The 16,353-nt window shown below is 32.8% G+C and overlaps 1 protein-coding gene across 1 annotated transcript in view; it reads left to right on the top strand.

The window, feature by feature from the left end:
* Positions 1-16,353, top strand: part of LRP1B (LDL receptor related protein 1B) — a 1,757,623-nt gene that overhangs the window by 821,187 nt on the left and 920,083 nt on the right. Inside the window, exons 4-5 of the mRNA XM_045559136.1 lie at positions 11,599-11,718; positions 15,206-15,334. Of these exons, the coding sequence (XP_045415092.1) occupies positions 11,599-11,718; positions 15,206-15,334 (249 nt within the window). The remainder of the gene's footprint in view (positions 1-11,598; positions 11,719-15,205; positions 15,335-16,353) is intronic.

Consider the following 16,353-nt stretch of genomic DNA (forward strand, 5'->3'; position numbering starts at 1 on the left):
TCAAGGTCTAGAACACATTTCAAACCACTATGTGTATCTTGCTTTATTCTTCTATACAAAGAAAATATGGAAATTAAAATTACTGAATTCCTTTGGTTCTGATGTCATTGACGATTATAATGATAATAACTGCCAAGCTATAGCAAATAATTATAATGTTCCAGGCACTAAGCTAAGTGCTTCTATTGAATTATTGTGTTTAAACCGTACACTATTCCTATGAAGTCAATAATGTCACCATCCTCAAATAATTTTGCCTGAGAAGAGAACTTCACGCAAGTATATTTTGCTTTATTTTTATCTTCTCACATCTTTTTATAGATGATATTAAGGTAAACATTTTTCCACATACAATATTCCAACATTAATAACTTATAACTGCAGATTATAGGTTTATTTTTTAGGAAATTTTGTCAAGGAATAAGGAAAGCAACTCTACTTTTCATAACATAAAATGAATTAATCTCTCTTCACATTTGATCATGCCCTGGTAGCTAGATTTTGATTTTCTGTGTGAAGAAACTTGTTTAAAATTTTGTATATTTGAATTTTTAAACTCTGAATGCCATTACAGTAAGATGTTTCTGAAGAAATCAGAACCTACAGTTGCTAAATTAGTGAAAATGATTTTATTTGGAGACCCTAAATAAACAGTATTTTAGCTGGTGTTCACCAATGAGTTGGGATGATGGGAGTTCTTTTCCTTGAGTGAACTGTCAACTTGCAAGTATAACATAAAATGAGAATGTCTGTTATCCTTGGTGTGATATACTCTCAGCATTTTTTTTTTAATTGCTTTTGAAGTAGGTGCTCCGTCAGTTGCCCTGTTTTCTTTTTTGTTTTGTTTTGTTTTTGTTTTTTGTTGTTGTTGAGACAGAGTGTCACTCAGTGTCCTGGGTAGAGTGCAGTGATTGTAGTCACCACAAGCTACAGGTCCCAGGCTGTGAGCGATCCTTCTGCCTCAGCCTCTGGGATAGGTGGGACTACAGGCGCAAGCCACCACGCCTGGCTGGGTTTTGTGGTTTTGTGTCTTTTTTCTGTCTTTTTTTTTTTGTTTCATGTCTCTAGAGATGGAGTCTCACTGTGCTCAGGCTGGTGTAGACCCCCTGAGCTGCAGCTCTTCTCCTGCCTCGGCCTCCCAGAAAACTAGGATTACAAGCGTGAGCCACTGCGCCAGACCTGTTTTTTTTTAATTGTTAACTTAGCTTTGCTTTTGTATAGTTTATACATTTTAAAGCATAATTGTTGGCATAACTTAGAGTTGTATTCCTAGCATAGACAGAGAAATAGATGAGAAAATGGCATGAAAATCATGGAGCTAAAATGAGATTTCTAAACAATAGAGAATAAGAAAATACAATAGTAGAGAAAACATGCATACTCTTCCTGATACAGAAGTTATGCATCTCACTGCTATTCATGTTCTATTGGTAAGAACTAGTTGCATAGCTCTAACCAGATCAAAAGACTGGTAGAACCTAGCATCTCTTGTTGAATAGTCACGTCTCAGAAACAACTCTGCAGTACGTGAGGGAGAGCACAAATATTTTTTAACAGATAGCTATATTTACCAAACAAAAATGTTTTCAGCAGAGAATTGGCTCATTGTTAATGATCCATAAAATGGAATAATACATAATTATTTAAAAAGGATAAGGAGATCTCTATGTGTTTGGTGTATATACACACACACTATTTGAAGAAAATAATAAAAAGTATATAATGTTTTATAGCCCCAGACTCAGACCATCTGGTTGGTTCACAACTTCTATCTTATCACAGCTAAATTATAGGAAATTTTGCTTTTTCTTTTTGAAAGGGTTGTAAATCCTTATGGGATAGTAATATGCAAAATGAAAACTATGAAGTGACAGTATTGTCATGGCTATTTATTAAGCATACCTATTTAAAATCCTTAAGGATTTTAAAATAATTGCTTATTAGTTCTGGTGGCTTTTGATAATTTAAAAAAGATATGTAGACATTGTTGTTTCTCGTGTTTACAAACAGAAACTGTTTTATTTATTTCATTTTTTTCTAATGTGTGTTTCTTAAACTTCTTTTTTTCACCTAACACACTGGGTAGAAACTCTAGTATATTATTGAATATGAGTACTGAGAGGAGTTATCCTACTTCTGTTATCACTTGTTCCTGTTATTCGAGCAAAAGATTCAGTTCTCGACTAAATTCTTTTAGGCATCTATTGAAATGATAGGATTTCTTTCCTCTTTTAGTATACTGATAGGGTTACCTGCATTAATTGATTCTTATTAGTCATGATATATTATCCTTTTATATATTGTTGGATTTAAGTTGTTAGTATTTTTGAGGAATTTTGCATCTGTGTTTATAAGAAATGTTCTATTTTTAAATGCATTTGTATAATTTGTATATTAGAGTAATTCTGGCCTCATAAATTAGTTGGAAAATATTGCCTTCCTTCTTTTTTCTAGAAAAGTTTGCATAGAATTGGTACTATTTCTTCCATAAACGTTTGGTAGAATTTTCAATGAAGCCATCTGGGCCTAGAATTTTCTCTGTGGAAAAGTTTTTAATTACAAATTCAATTCTAACATAATATATATAGGAATATTCAGATTATTTGTTTCTTCTCGAGTGAGTTTGAGCAGTTTGTGTATTTTAAGGAACTTGTGTATTTCATAGAGGTTGTTCATTTATGGATATAGAGTTGGTTCATAGTTTTATTATCCTTTAAATCTGTATAGTCTGTAGTAATGTCCTGTCTTGTCTTGCTGATTATTTGTAATTTGATTGATTTCTACTTTGATATTTGTAATTTGTTCCTTTTTAGCTTTATTGTTTCTGTTTAGTCTAGCAAGGTCATAGAGCACAAGTTTAATATGTAAAAATCAATCATATTTCTAAATGCTAGCAATGAACCAGAAGTTATGAAATACTTACGTAAAAACTAAACAATGCAGGTAGAAGATCTATGTGCTGGAAAATTATGAAAAATAAAAAAAAACCTCTAAAACAAATGCTGATATATACTATTATTTGTGAATTAAGAGGCTCAAAGGTGTCAAGATCCCAATCTTCCCCAACCTATAGATTCAACATAATTCTAATTAAAATCCTAGTAGGACTTTATAGAAACTGACAAGCTATTTCTAAAATTTGTATGAAAATATAAAGAACCTAGATTCTAAAGTAACCTAAAAAAAACAAAAGAACAAAGCATGAAGATTCTTGCTACCAGATTTTAAGATTTGTTGTCACCAAAATAGTGTGATATTGTAGAAAGGATAGACTCATAGATTAATAAAACATAATAGTACAAAAATATACATACAGATATTTGATCAATTAATTTCTAACAAAGGTACAAAGGTAATTTATTAAAGTATAGTCTTCTCAACAAATAGTACTGAATAATTTTACCATTTGTGTGTAAAATAATGAACTTTGATTCATATCTTTCACCATATATGGAAATTCAAAATAGACCACAAACTTATAACTGTAAAATTTCTACAAGAAACATAGGCTAAATTGAGTTAAGCATAGATTTCTTAGATATGACTCCCAAAACAGGATTTATAAAATAGTTGTTGAAATTAGACTTAATCGAAAGTAAGAATTTTTAATTCTGTTATTTGAAAAACACGAATAAGAGAATGCAAATAGAAACGATGGACTAGTAGGAAATATTTACAAATTCCATATCTCATAACAGACTTGTATCCAGAACACACACACCCATATACACTCAAGGCTTAATAAGAAAACAAACAACCTAATAAAAATGGGCAGAAGATTGAACAGAACTTCACTGCAGATATCATGTGTGATTGGCAAATAAGCACATGAAAATATGTCCAATGTCATTAATCATTAGGAAATGCAAATTAAAATAACAATGGTACAATAGGTACCACTACAAACATTAAAATAACTGAAAAAATAAAATAAAATAAAATAAAATAAAAAGCTGATAATATCAAGTGCTGGGAGAAGGCAGAGTAGCTGGAAGATTGAATATATTGGTATAGGATTGCAAATGGGTACAACCACTTTGGAAAATAGTTTGGTAGTTTTTTTATAAAGTAACCCAGCAATCCTAGATATGCTCAAATAAAATGATAACCCATATTTACACAAAATCTGTATGTAAATGTTTTTAGCAACTTATATCCATAATAACCCCAAACAGGAAACAACTCAAATGTTCATCACTTGTGAGATGGATAGACTAAGTGAGATACATTAATATAATGGAATACCATTCAACAATCAATAGGGGAGAAATGATAATAAAAATATAGGTTAATCTCAAATAGATTGTGCTAATTAAAAGAATCAAGACTCAAAATACTAAACACTTGATGATTCCATTTTATGATATGCTGGAAAAGGCAAAACCATTGAGACAGAAAACAGATCAGTAACCACCAAAAGCTGGCAGCAGGGAAATGGGTTGACTGCAGAGGTACAAAGGGGAATATTTTGGGATAACAGTCCTATTCTATGCCTTGATGATGGTGTTGGTTAGACAACTATATGAATTTATCAAAATTTGTAGAACTGTACATTTAAAAGAGTTAATTTTACTGTATTCAAATTGTACCATAATAATAAAAATAGAACAAAAAAAACATAAGAAGAGGATTGCCTTAATGTTATACCTTTCTATAATGAGAATACACAGAAAATTTGAGGCCACTAAGTAGTCTGAAACTAAGCAAAAGATTGTGAAGTCATAAGCAGCAGCCTAATCTTTGCAAGGCAGCTCACACTGCATTTTACTAGGCCAAGGAAACACAAGTGAGAGGATGAATGATGTGACACAAATTATCACCATTCTAAATATGTCAGGCATATGTCCTCCTGACAAGAAGGACTGTCTGGCATGGTAAGTAGCTGCATCAGCTTTTCAATCTCCAAGTACAAAAAGTTAGTGAGGTACTTGTTTTTTTAATGTGCTGTGTTAGGAAAGAATAATATTATTTTTCCTCATTTACTGTGATTATAGTTGTTGGTTAAAAGGCATTTTTTGTATTAATACAAGCCAAATTCAGGCAACAATGAGAATGAAATATCCCATTTTGTAAAATAATGTCTCAGATAACTTGTGTATTTGGAAAGGTGCCTATACCATCCTATATTTCTAAAGAATTTCTAAAAGTCCTAATTTCCTCGCAGGGAGAAATATAACCTGGAAGAATACAAATAAAATAGCACAGCTGTGTTCTCACTGTTCCACTAAGTCCAATACACAATCAATGTGAGTTATTTGATTATACACCATAAAATCAGCAGCATAATGCTATTGACTATACCATGGTTTATCTGATAGCTACCCATACAAGATGGTAACCAGTAGTTCTTCAGTTTAGAGCTGTCTATTTAAACAAAACTCAGGAAGAAATAAACCTTTAATCAGTAGTAACTTGTAATTGTTGGAATTTGGTTGCCAGCTTCTAATCACCTTTCTCGACCACTCTGTTTTTACTCTGAGGAGGGTCAGCATAATTTATTTGTTTGTTTTATATGTTTCCTAAATCATATACATACGTACATTTGTGAAAATGTGTCTTAAATCCCAATGATGTTACAAAACAAAACAGTTCCTGAAGACTACGCAAATTAGTTTATTTGGTGAAAATTGCTTGTCTGAATTGTTAATTGGTCCATGGTTATGTAGCAGCAAAGTAAACGTGGATTGTACATTGCTTCAGAGAGCAATATTTATATTTTATAGAAATAAGACCGCCAATGTAGAAAAATCCTTATTTCTTATGGTTAGTGTTTCCCTATCTGTTGAAGACTTTGCATTCAGGTAAAGAGTTTGGGAGAATTTACAAAAAAGAAAAAAGAAAAGAAAACCAAAACAAAACCCAAAACAAACAAAAAAACTTCTCCAGAAGGCAGCAAAAGATAAAACTAGAACTGTATCATGTAACACCCAAAAGTAAAAGAGTAAAAGAGAAAACCCTTCTACTATAAAAGAAACAGCACCAAATTTCTTGAAGGGTATGTCAGTTATGACAAAAATATTAACAATAAGTATTCTGTTGTATTGAATGGATAAACTTAAAAGGTAAAATAATAATAAAAAATAATAAAAATAGTTACTCTGTGTCAGGCAATATTTTAAGAAATTTATATCACTTACCTCATTTAAGCCTCTCAACAACCCAATGAGGTAGTTTCTATTATTATCCCCATTTTAGAGATGAGGAAAAACATGCGTGGAAAACTTAAGTCATTTGCCCATCATAGCTGATTGTGTAGCAAATAACCCTGATATCTCAGAGGTTTAATACAACAAAAATTCAATTTTTTCCTGATGCCACAGAGCAAATGGGTTGTCAGTGGATGGAGTCCCATGTGTTGTTTTAGGCTTCTGCCATCCTAAGGTCCTAGGAGTCTTCTGCTGGATCCCCTGCACCCAGATGGCTAATAAGTGAAGAGCATGGATCATTGTCAGAATGCTTTAAGCATCAGGTCAAGGAGAGGCACACAGAAGTTCTGCCTACATTACATTGGCCAGAAGACAGAAATATGGCTCCAACTTAACTGAAAGTCAACTGGGAAATGTCATCTTTTTATTTGCCCAGGAAGAGGAAACAGGATTGATGGACATTTAGCTCTTGTCTGCCATACTTGCACATCCTGGAACTACTAAAACCAGGGTTGGAGTTAAGGCACTGTTGCTCCAGAGTCCAGGGCTTTGACATAAATACTCACTATCATGAAGTAGAGTAAACATAGTGGTGAAAGAGATCTCAAATTTATCATAAATTAATTTTTGTTCCTCTAGACTCCCTGTTACTTTTTATTCATAACACAAATTCAGAAATCTATTTCTAAGTCAAAGAATGGTTTAGAAGTTTGGATGCCCCAAAGCTACCCACCACTTATAAACTGTTAACTTGCATTTGATGAAGAAGGTATACTCACATTTTGAACATATTCTCCTATGCAACTTATTCTTCTTTACAACTTTGATAAAGACATAAAAAGATTACTTAAAAACAGAGCAAAGTAGATCTGTGTCAGGAGAATATTAATCAACTGGATTAGATTTGATCTATGAAATAATAGCTCCTCTCCTTTAATAAAAAATTTTATGATAATTCTGGAATATCATAAAGTCTGAATAGAGATCAGATACTACATTTACATGTCTGTGTTCTCATTTACCTGTTTCATTCCCTTACATACTAGTGGTCTTCCTACTGCAGTCTATGATCCAAACCAACGATAATGTTGCTTGAGCTATGTTTCATGAAAGGCACTTGGTGAAGACTAATGATTCAAATACAGAATTTTCTGTTGTACTCAAATAAGCTTTCTAACAAAATCCATCTAATGTACTTGTAATTTACATACACAGTCATTGTACTGTTAACATGTAATTAAGCATAAATGCTAAGCAGTTGAAATAGATAAGTTTACAATAATTGGTATTGCCTTTACAGTCAAGCCAAATTTTAAATTTTAATTTTCATGTTGCTAATTCTTGGTTCTTTATGATCTGTTAGCAGAATCAATATTTACCATTTCACCTAATACTGTATACTGTTTAATTATCTCCCTATCATCACTCTGCACATACGCAAATCCTTATACATGATAAATCCAATAAACCAGGGGTCCCCAATCTATGGTGAGTTGTATAATATTTCATTATATATCACAATGTAATAATAATATAAATAAAGTACACAATAAATGTAATGTGCTTGAATCATCCCCAAACTATCCCCAGCTCCCCGATCCATGGAAAAATTGTCTTCCATGAAAACAGTCCCTGGTGCCAAAAATGTTGGGGACAGCTACAAAACCAAAAGCAAAATTGCCCTTGTCTGTTTTGCAATTTTCAGCCACTAGATCCCCACCTAATACCCCAAACCATGTTTGAGATCTGGTTTTTCAAACCCATTTTTTCTTCCCATTTTCTATTTCTCTTCAATTCTCCCTGTCAGTATCTCTTCAATTCTCCCAGTCAGTAGCCCCAGGTTGGTAACTCTTTTCAGTGTGGACTGTACTCTCCATTCTCCTAATATTTCACGATGGAGAGAGCATAAAGATGTGACCCATAGTACTTGGATTTTTCTGAAGATATGGAATTTAGCTTCAGGGATTAAAATAGAAAACAATACATTTAAATCACTGAGGTCATATGTCTGCATTAAGGTAGAGACTAAATAAATTAGATTATATCACTATCTTTATTCTCTTTATACTATAAACAAATCTAAGTCTTTTCTATGAGAAACCTTTCCTGCTTCCTCTTTCTGTCCCATCCCCTTACTACATTCACTTTGGTCCTCATTGCTTCACTGAAATGCTTTTTAGAGGCCTTAATTGATCCAGTTAGGAAATCCAGTAGAACTATAGGCTTCATCTATGTATATTTCTTAAAGAATTTAACATTGATTTCCCTGCTTACTTCTATGGACTGCTCTTCTTCCTTAGCGTTTTGTGAAGCTTTCTAGATTCTCCACTTATATATTTGATTATTACAGTTTTCTTTTTTGATGCCTCTTTTTCTCCTTGGTTTTCACATGAAGAAGTTCTCCTCTAGGTTTTATTTGTATCTCAAATATTCTTTTTAAGGGAAACCCTTGCAGAGTGCTTAGCATTGACTAGGTGCTCGATTAATATTGAACTAAAGTAGCATAAAGATTCAAGCTAATTTTGGACTGACTCCACCATAATCAAACAAAATTTGACAACTCAATTACCTAATTTTAAGAGGTAAATGAACTGTCTTTGGGATTTAGTTTAATGTAATGGACTAGAAATAATATCTAGTGGTAATCCTCATTTTAAAGTTAAGCTATTTTATTGATTTATTGATTCAATACAAAAATCTTGAACCACTTCCTGTATTTATATTAAGAACATACTACTAAGCCTAACATGATATGTCAAAAAATAAAAAAAATAAGAATATACCTTGATTCCCACCATGCCCACATTATATGGTGGGAATTAGAAGTTATTAGGAATATGAACATTGTAGTTAGACTGACCTTGTTCTGAATGCCAATTCTGTCATATGTTTGCTCTGTAATCTTGGGCTAATTATCAACTATCAGTTTCCTTCTGTATAATATGTAGAGTATAATAATATGCACATTTTAGACTATTGTGAGGTTTCAAAGAGTTTGCATATTTAAAGAACTTGATGTAAAATAGGCTTTTAACTTGCAGCTGTACATACTAGTGAGGGGGAACCAAAATTTAAATAACTACCATAGTATAAGGCAAAAATACTGTAATTTCCAAAGAACCTTTTATTCCATTTATTCCATACTTTTTATTTAAAGTATATTTTTACAAACCAAATCAATGGTCTTTTTACATTGTATGACTGTTAGCATTTACATTAGCATGTAATTAGCATTAACCCTATATTTAAGCCTATAAATCAGATGTAGTTGATTTGTATATTGGTAGAACTTACATAGGAAACCAAAACTGTTTCAGGTATTTCAAGCAGAAAGAAATTTAGTATAAAGTATTAGTGGTTATTGGAGCAGTGAAAATTAGAACTTGAAGAAGGCACAGCCAGCTTTCAAGGTGTGGTTCTGCAGCTATGTTCCAGATAGAGAGGAAGCCTAGAGACTTGGTGAGTTCACAAGTGGCATATAGCTAGACAAAGAGAAAAAGACTGGTTTTTGCCCCGGGGCGGTCTAAGCTTGGGAGGAGGAACCCAAAAAATGAGTCTGTGAAGTAGGAGGAAAGCCAAGAGTGTGCTGCCTGAGAAGCAAAGTGATGAATATGTATCAGAAATAAGTAGTTACCAACCATGTCAAATGCTGATAGGTTGAGTAGATAAGGACTGAGAAAAGGTCATTGTATTTATCAACATGGAGGTAATTGGAGACTTTTACATGAGCCATTTCTGAGGAGCAAGGGAGGTGAAATCTTGATGGAGTGGATTTAAGGTAGAAACAGGGAAGGAGAGAGACAATGGGTATAGATTTTTCTGAATTTTATAAAGAGAAACAAAGGAATTGGGCAACAGTGAGCAGTAGGGGGAGGTGAGGTCAAGATTTTTTGTTTTTAAATTGGGGAAAACTACGAGCATGTTTGATGGTGACAATGTGCTAGTATGGGGATCAGAAAATTCATTTTGTAAAAGGCTATAGCTTTTGTGGGTCATAGGGTTTCTGAGGTAGTGTGAAAGCAGCCTTGGAAATATGTGAAAAATTGGCATGACTGTGTTCTAATAAAGCTTCATTTGTAAAAACAGAGAGAGGCTCTAGTTTGTCAACTCTGCCCTAATATAAATGGAAAAAAAAATGGTGATTAGGAGGGAAAGTGAAATACAGCTGAAGTGATACCCTTTAAGGTGTGGGTAGGTGAATAGGATGGGATCTGTGGATAGAAGGTGGGGTGGGAGCTTTGATTATGAGTTCAACTAAGTTTGAAAGACAAAGGGACAAGAATATGCAGAGATGGGTAGATATAGAAAATAAATCTAGAAAATCTCTTATGATTGCTTTAATTTTGGTTTAATTTTCTCAAAGAAGTAGGAAGCAAGATCATCATATATGAGTGAATATTAGGAATGATATTTGGAGTTCTAAGAAGAGAAAATATGTGAAATAGATGAGAATATTGAAAAGAAACTGAGCTAAGGAAATACTATAGAAAATCACATTTTTAGTAAAATACCTCGTATTGAGTTTGGAATGTTCCATATGTTCTTTTTTGCATTGGACCTTTTATTTATTTTTTATTATAATTTATAAATTTCTTCTGAAGCACCAGCTAAACTTGTGGCAAATATTAACATATTTTGAATTATTTAGCATTAGTCTTCAAAACCCTTATTTTTCTCCCTGGGGCAAAGAGAAAACAACAGTCTTATCACAATCAATTAAAAACTCTATTTTCAGACAGTCATGCATTCTATCCAGATATTTATCTAGTTTAGAAAATCTTATTCCTGTTAGAAATTGTTTTTGCAATGAATATGCTCCCGTCAGTTCATCTCTATTTCATGCTTTTATCATATTGAATCCTAATTTGTTCTGAGGGTTTGCTAACTTTTTCTTCAGTGACACATTTGCTCTGAAATAGTTCAGATATAATGAAATATATTGTGTTCAGTATTTTTCTAATATTTTTCCACCAATGCAAAATAAATTATTGAAATGAAATATATTTACATTGATTGCTATGAAGGTTACACATGGATTGGTAGATAAATCAAAACAAGTCCTCAAAGATAGATCAGTTAATATGTCAGATAGGAAAGGAATAGGTGGCAAAATCAACCACTGAGCTGATATTTTTCCTCTTCAAATAATTTAATATACCAGAATTTGAAAGGTTTTGGTGACTTTGAACATAGCAATAAGATAAAAAGTGGGAGACCAAACAGATTCACCTTAAATTTTATTAACAATACTTCAAGTAAATGCAAACCAACATTATTTTAGAGGGAATAGATATTTTTTTCTTCTCCGGAGTAATCACAGAATTTTCTGGAGAACAATCAAACCTATATTATTAAGGGTATGTACTGAGCAAATATAAATAATACATAAATTTAAACAATACACATATGTGCTCAGTTAAATATAGATACTATATTTTTGTTTCCTCTACAGAACTGCTACCCAGTTGCCAGCAGCTGAATTGTCAGTATAAATGTGGAATAGTCAGAAACAGTTCAAGATGTTACTGTGAGGATGGATTTGAAATAAAAGAAGATAGGAGAAGCTGTAAAGGTAAGCATGACGTGTAACTGTATTCTTTTTTTTTTTTATATATAGAGGCTTAGTTAACAGAAATTTAATACTGTGTCTTTGAGCACCTACCATGTGTGCCCCATAGTGTTTATGTTAATTTTTCTTTTTCTGCTTGATATTTAAATGTTGGCACTCCTCCCAAAACATAAACATTACACATAAATTTATACCAATCAATTTTCAATTTATGTTGCAATAATGTCAAAATTGGGAAATGTCAACACTGGAAATGTTTTGGTTAACTGCTAACACATTGGATTTAATTATTTTGACTTCCTAAATGTTTTATGGCTGTTATATAGATACAGTCTAGTAGATAGTAGACATATGTTATTAAATAAGTTAGGTTAATAATTACTAATCATGTAATGCTATTTATAATTTTTGCATTCATAATTCTGGCAGTTGGCATTTTATGAATAGCAATAATAATAAACATAAATTTTTTTTTCAGTGTCTTTATTCTTGCTTTTGTGAATGTTCCACAGCAAATGTTTACCCTCCAAAATGTCTCCTCTCTGTCATACTGAACAATTCTAGGTCATCTCTCCATCTTATTGACTCCAACTGTTTATATATATATAATCTGTCCACAATGTAAGTTATATGCATTACTATATATGGTACTTAGAATCTATCTATCTGACTGTGTCTGCATATTTCTAATCTATAATATAGGATCTCTCTCTCCGTGTATGTGTGGAGGGTGTGTGTGTGTGAGTGTGTGTGTGTGTGTGTGTGTGTGTGTGTGTGTGTGTGTCTATTATGTATTTGGGGAATAGTTGCATTGCCACGGCCACTAAAATATAAAATATCTTCCAAAGAAATTGGTGCTTTGCTGATTACTTTAAACCTTTGCTCTAATATTATCACTTTTGTCTTAAAATAGAATCTTAAGTTTGAAAGAATACTTAGAGAGAATATTGTTCAAAATCCTAATGATAAAAAAAACAGAAAAGAGAGGCCCTGAGAAGTTAATTGACTTGTTTAAGTTCACACATCTTCTTAGTAAGGTCTGCAGAGCACACTTATTCTTATCCTGAAGAGGCTCATTGACTTTTCAGGTACATCTGGGACTTGAATTTTAGTTTGATGTTTGTTTGTTTTGTGCATAATACAAATGTTATAAAAACATTTTTATTAAATGTTTATCAGACCCAAAGGCTGCATAATCTGACTATAGGGAGACCAAGTTGGCATATTTATTTGACTCACATCATTTTAAACTAACATTTAGAAATCAGAAAATTGCACACAAAAGTTTAGATGTGAAAAAATCAGGGCAACACTAGACCCCTCATAATCAGAAATATAAATTATGCCATATATGAATGTTGCCTTTGACCATGCATGAAATTTCCAGTTCAAAACATCACTTGCCATTCATACATGTTAGGCTTAGATATTAATGCCTATGCTGTGGACTTCTCACTCATTGACTACACCTGACTCCAATAGTAATCAGTATTTACAGTTCCTTTTGCAAGGGTGGAACTGAATTGAAGATTTGGATTCCTAAATCTCTTAAGTAAATGCATAAAAACAAATAATTACTTCTGTTGAACATTAGTAAATAATTGCACAGCAATCATTTTGGAAGTCACCAATGGAATAAGAGCTCTTTTTATTAATAGTTTCACTATGCTCCTTGATGGCCAGGTCTGAGCATCATTTAGGCTTTCTGAAACTGTATTTCCAGGTATTTCTCTGTCTTTAAAGGAGGAAAGAAGGGAGCATGACAAGTAATAATATGTCTATTCCTTGGTGGCCAATTTTGTGGAGTTGTTTCGATGTCACTGCAGTGCATTCTGGCTAAATAGAAAGGACAAAAATCATTGATCATATGGCTCTCCTGGATAGCATAATCATATCAGAAAGACTGAAATAGAATCCAACAATATTAAAGTTGAAAAAAATCTGTGAAAATAGATAAGAGTTATTACTACCAACAGGGGCTGGACTTTACCATAAATACCAGGCATAATTTCTTTCAGTACTATTGTAGACTTAGCTCCAAACACTATTTTTTTTTTTTCTAGCCCCAAAAGTACTTACTTCAAATGAGTCATCCATGACTGCTGGCTATTATAGGACTCTGAAGAAGTCTGAGAATAGTGCAAATTAATACTGTACAAATGCATATTTTCTCAATTTAAATGGCCCCTTATCCTACTCAGCTATCTTTTTGCTTTCCTTTAGTAAACTCTTTTCTTAGCTTGGGTGTTCCCAGAAGCCAAACCTGAAACAAGGATTCAACTGAAAGTTTTTATTTATTTGTTGTTATTATTTTTCTTTTTCTTTTTTTGGTGATGGGGTGAGAGGTGATACAGGAGGAGAAAGGCAACCAATAGTTTGAGCAATTAAGCCAGCTTTAACAAAGGTTGGCTAAAGCGTTGTGTGTGGCAGAACTCCCCAGAATAGGGACATCCAAGTAGTAAATGGTTGTGTGCTGGAGGTGGTATTATCTCTTCTGGAACTCTGACCTGCCTTCAGTTCCAGCAGAGCTTCTCACAGGAGGAGGAGGGTATTGAAAGAGCCCTCAGGCACAGATGAAGATCCCTACAGTTGTAGAATCACACTGAAAGATCTGATAGATATGAACAGACAGTATCTGCTATAGCATACTCCCTTCTCTGTTTCTATTGTAACTAGAACATGCCTCTATTATAAGCAAATGTATAGTATCATAATTACATTTCACTAGACTTCTATCAATTAAGGATAGGAACCATGTTTTATCAGTTTTGCTTTCTGCAAGGATTAATACAGTGCTTGGTACATAGGACAGACTCAATACACATTTGTCTAAATAATTACCTACTTACAGGTTGTCTTTTTATTTGCCTGGTCGGTTAAGAATAATTGAGTACCAGCTGTTTGTAAAGATTTGAATCAGATGCTAGAAAAAGGAAAAAAATATAGAGAGTAGAAAGAAGAAAGGATTAGAAGGACCACAAATACTAAAATAAAATTTAATTAAGACAAAATTTCTATTTTCAACAAGTTTCTTCTTTTTAAATTAGTAAAGATGATTTGTGTAGCTTAGCTTAAAACTCTTATTTAATCTGTTGATTAAAAACTATGTTACCAGATGAATTCTTTGTTAAAATAATGAAAAATCAATGCCATACACACTGGAACTATTCAACAAATATTAATTGGAGTGCATTTTGTATTTTGCAAAAATACCCAACGACTTCTAGCCTGCCCATCACAAATGCAAATAAGTCTTCTTTTAAAATAAATGTTTTGATACTAAGTGTGATGTTTTATCTTGTAAATAGTATGGCAACAATAATTTTGATCTTTAGTTAGTGTGGATCTGGAAAAATTTATTAGAGGTTGGTTTTCCTTTTTAAAACAATAATCGATTTCTAGAGTTTGAAAAAAAATATTTTCTTCAAAGAGGAAAAAAAACATGCCCATGAATAAAGCTCCTTAGAAATGATGCCCCATTTCCTTTTAGATCAAGATGAATGCACTGTTTATGGTACATGCAGCCAGACCTGCGTAAATACCTATGGATCCTTTGCATGCAGTTGTGTGGAAGGCTACCTAATGCAGCCAGACAACAGGTCTTGCAAGGCCAAAAATGGTAAGTTATGATCTTTTTTGTCCTTGCAGAATTTCTTGTTTCCTTTTTACAGTTTCTTTTCATTGGAGATGTGGTTCAGCAATGTGGACTTTGAAGAGAAAGATTTTCCTTCATTTTAATCTGCTGATCTATAGTTAGAAATCCAGAGCAGTTCTTTCAGTTGTCACTGATCATTATAAAATTCCTTCTATTACAGGAAGTTTCTAATTAACAAAAACCTGTTCAAAAGAAATGGATTTATTGATTTGAACTACTCTTCTTTCTCCTGGCCTATTGTAATAGATTCCTAACTAGATTCTGTGAGTTTTTGCTCTGCCCCCAAAATTCATACTCCATGTAAAGTGATCTGCTAAAACATAAACCAGATCATGTAATTCTCTTGCTTAAAATCTCTGGATAACTTTCACACACCTTGAAAGTAAAATCTAAACTCCTCACAGGACCTATAAGGGCCTAAGGGTCAGGTACCATTTACCTTTCCAATCTTATCCCCCACTGCACTCTTAGCATCAATGCCAGCACACTGGTTTCCTTCTTCAACCATGTTGCTGTTTTATTTATTTGCAATGCTTTTTCCTGTGATATTCACATTAATGCTTCCTTCTTATCATTTGAAGCTCAGCTAAAATATTAACATTCAGAATGACCTTCCCTATCTATTCTATTTAATGGTATATATACCCTTTCCATTGCTATGTTATTTCCCGGTTTTATTTACTTATGTATACCTACTTTATTACTATATAACTTCCCAGTTTTATTTTCTTTATAGTGCTACCACTTGAAATTGACTCATTTATGTATTTTATCATATGGTTTATCCAGAATAATGTAACCATTGTGACAGTACAATACTTGTCAGATTTGTTTACCGTTATTTACTCAGTACCTTTCATTGCCTGAAACGTATAAATACTCAGTAAATAATTGTGGGGAAAAAGGGAGGGAAAGAAGGAGAAAGGAAGGAAGAGAAGAAAAGGAAAGATAGAATGAACTTATCTTTCTAATTAAAATTCCTA

This window comes from Lemur catta, chromosome 8 (assembly GCF_020740605.2).
Source record: "Lemur catta isolate mLemCat1 chromosome 8, mLemCat1.pri, whole genome shotgun sequence".
Lineage (NCBI taxonomy): Eukaryota > Metazoa > Chordata > Mammalia > Primates > Lemuridae > Lemur > Lemur catta.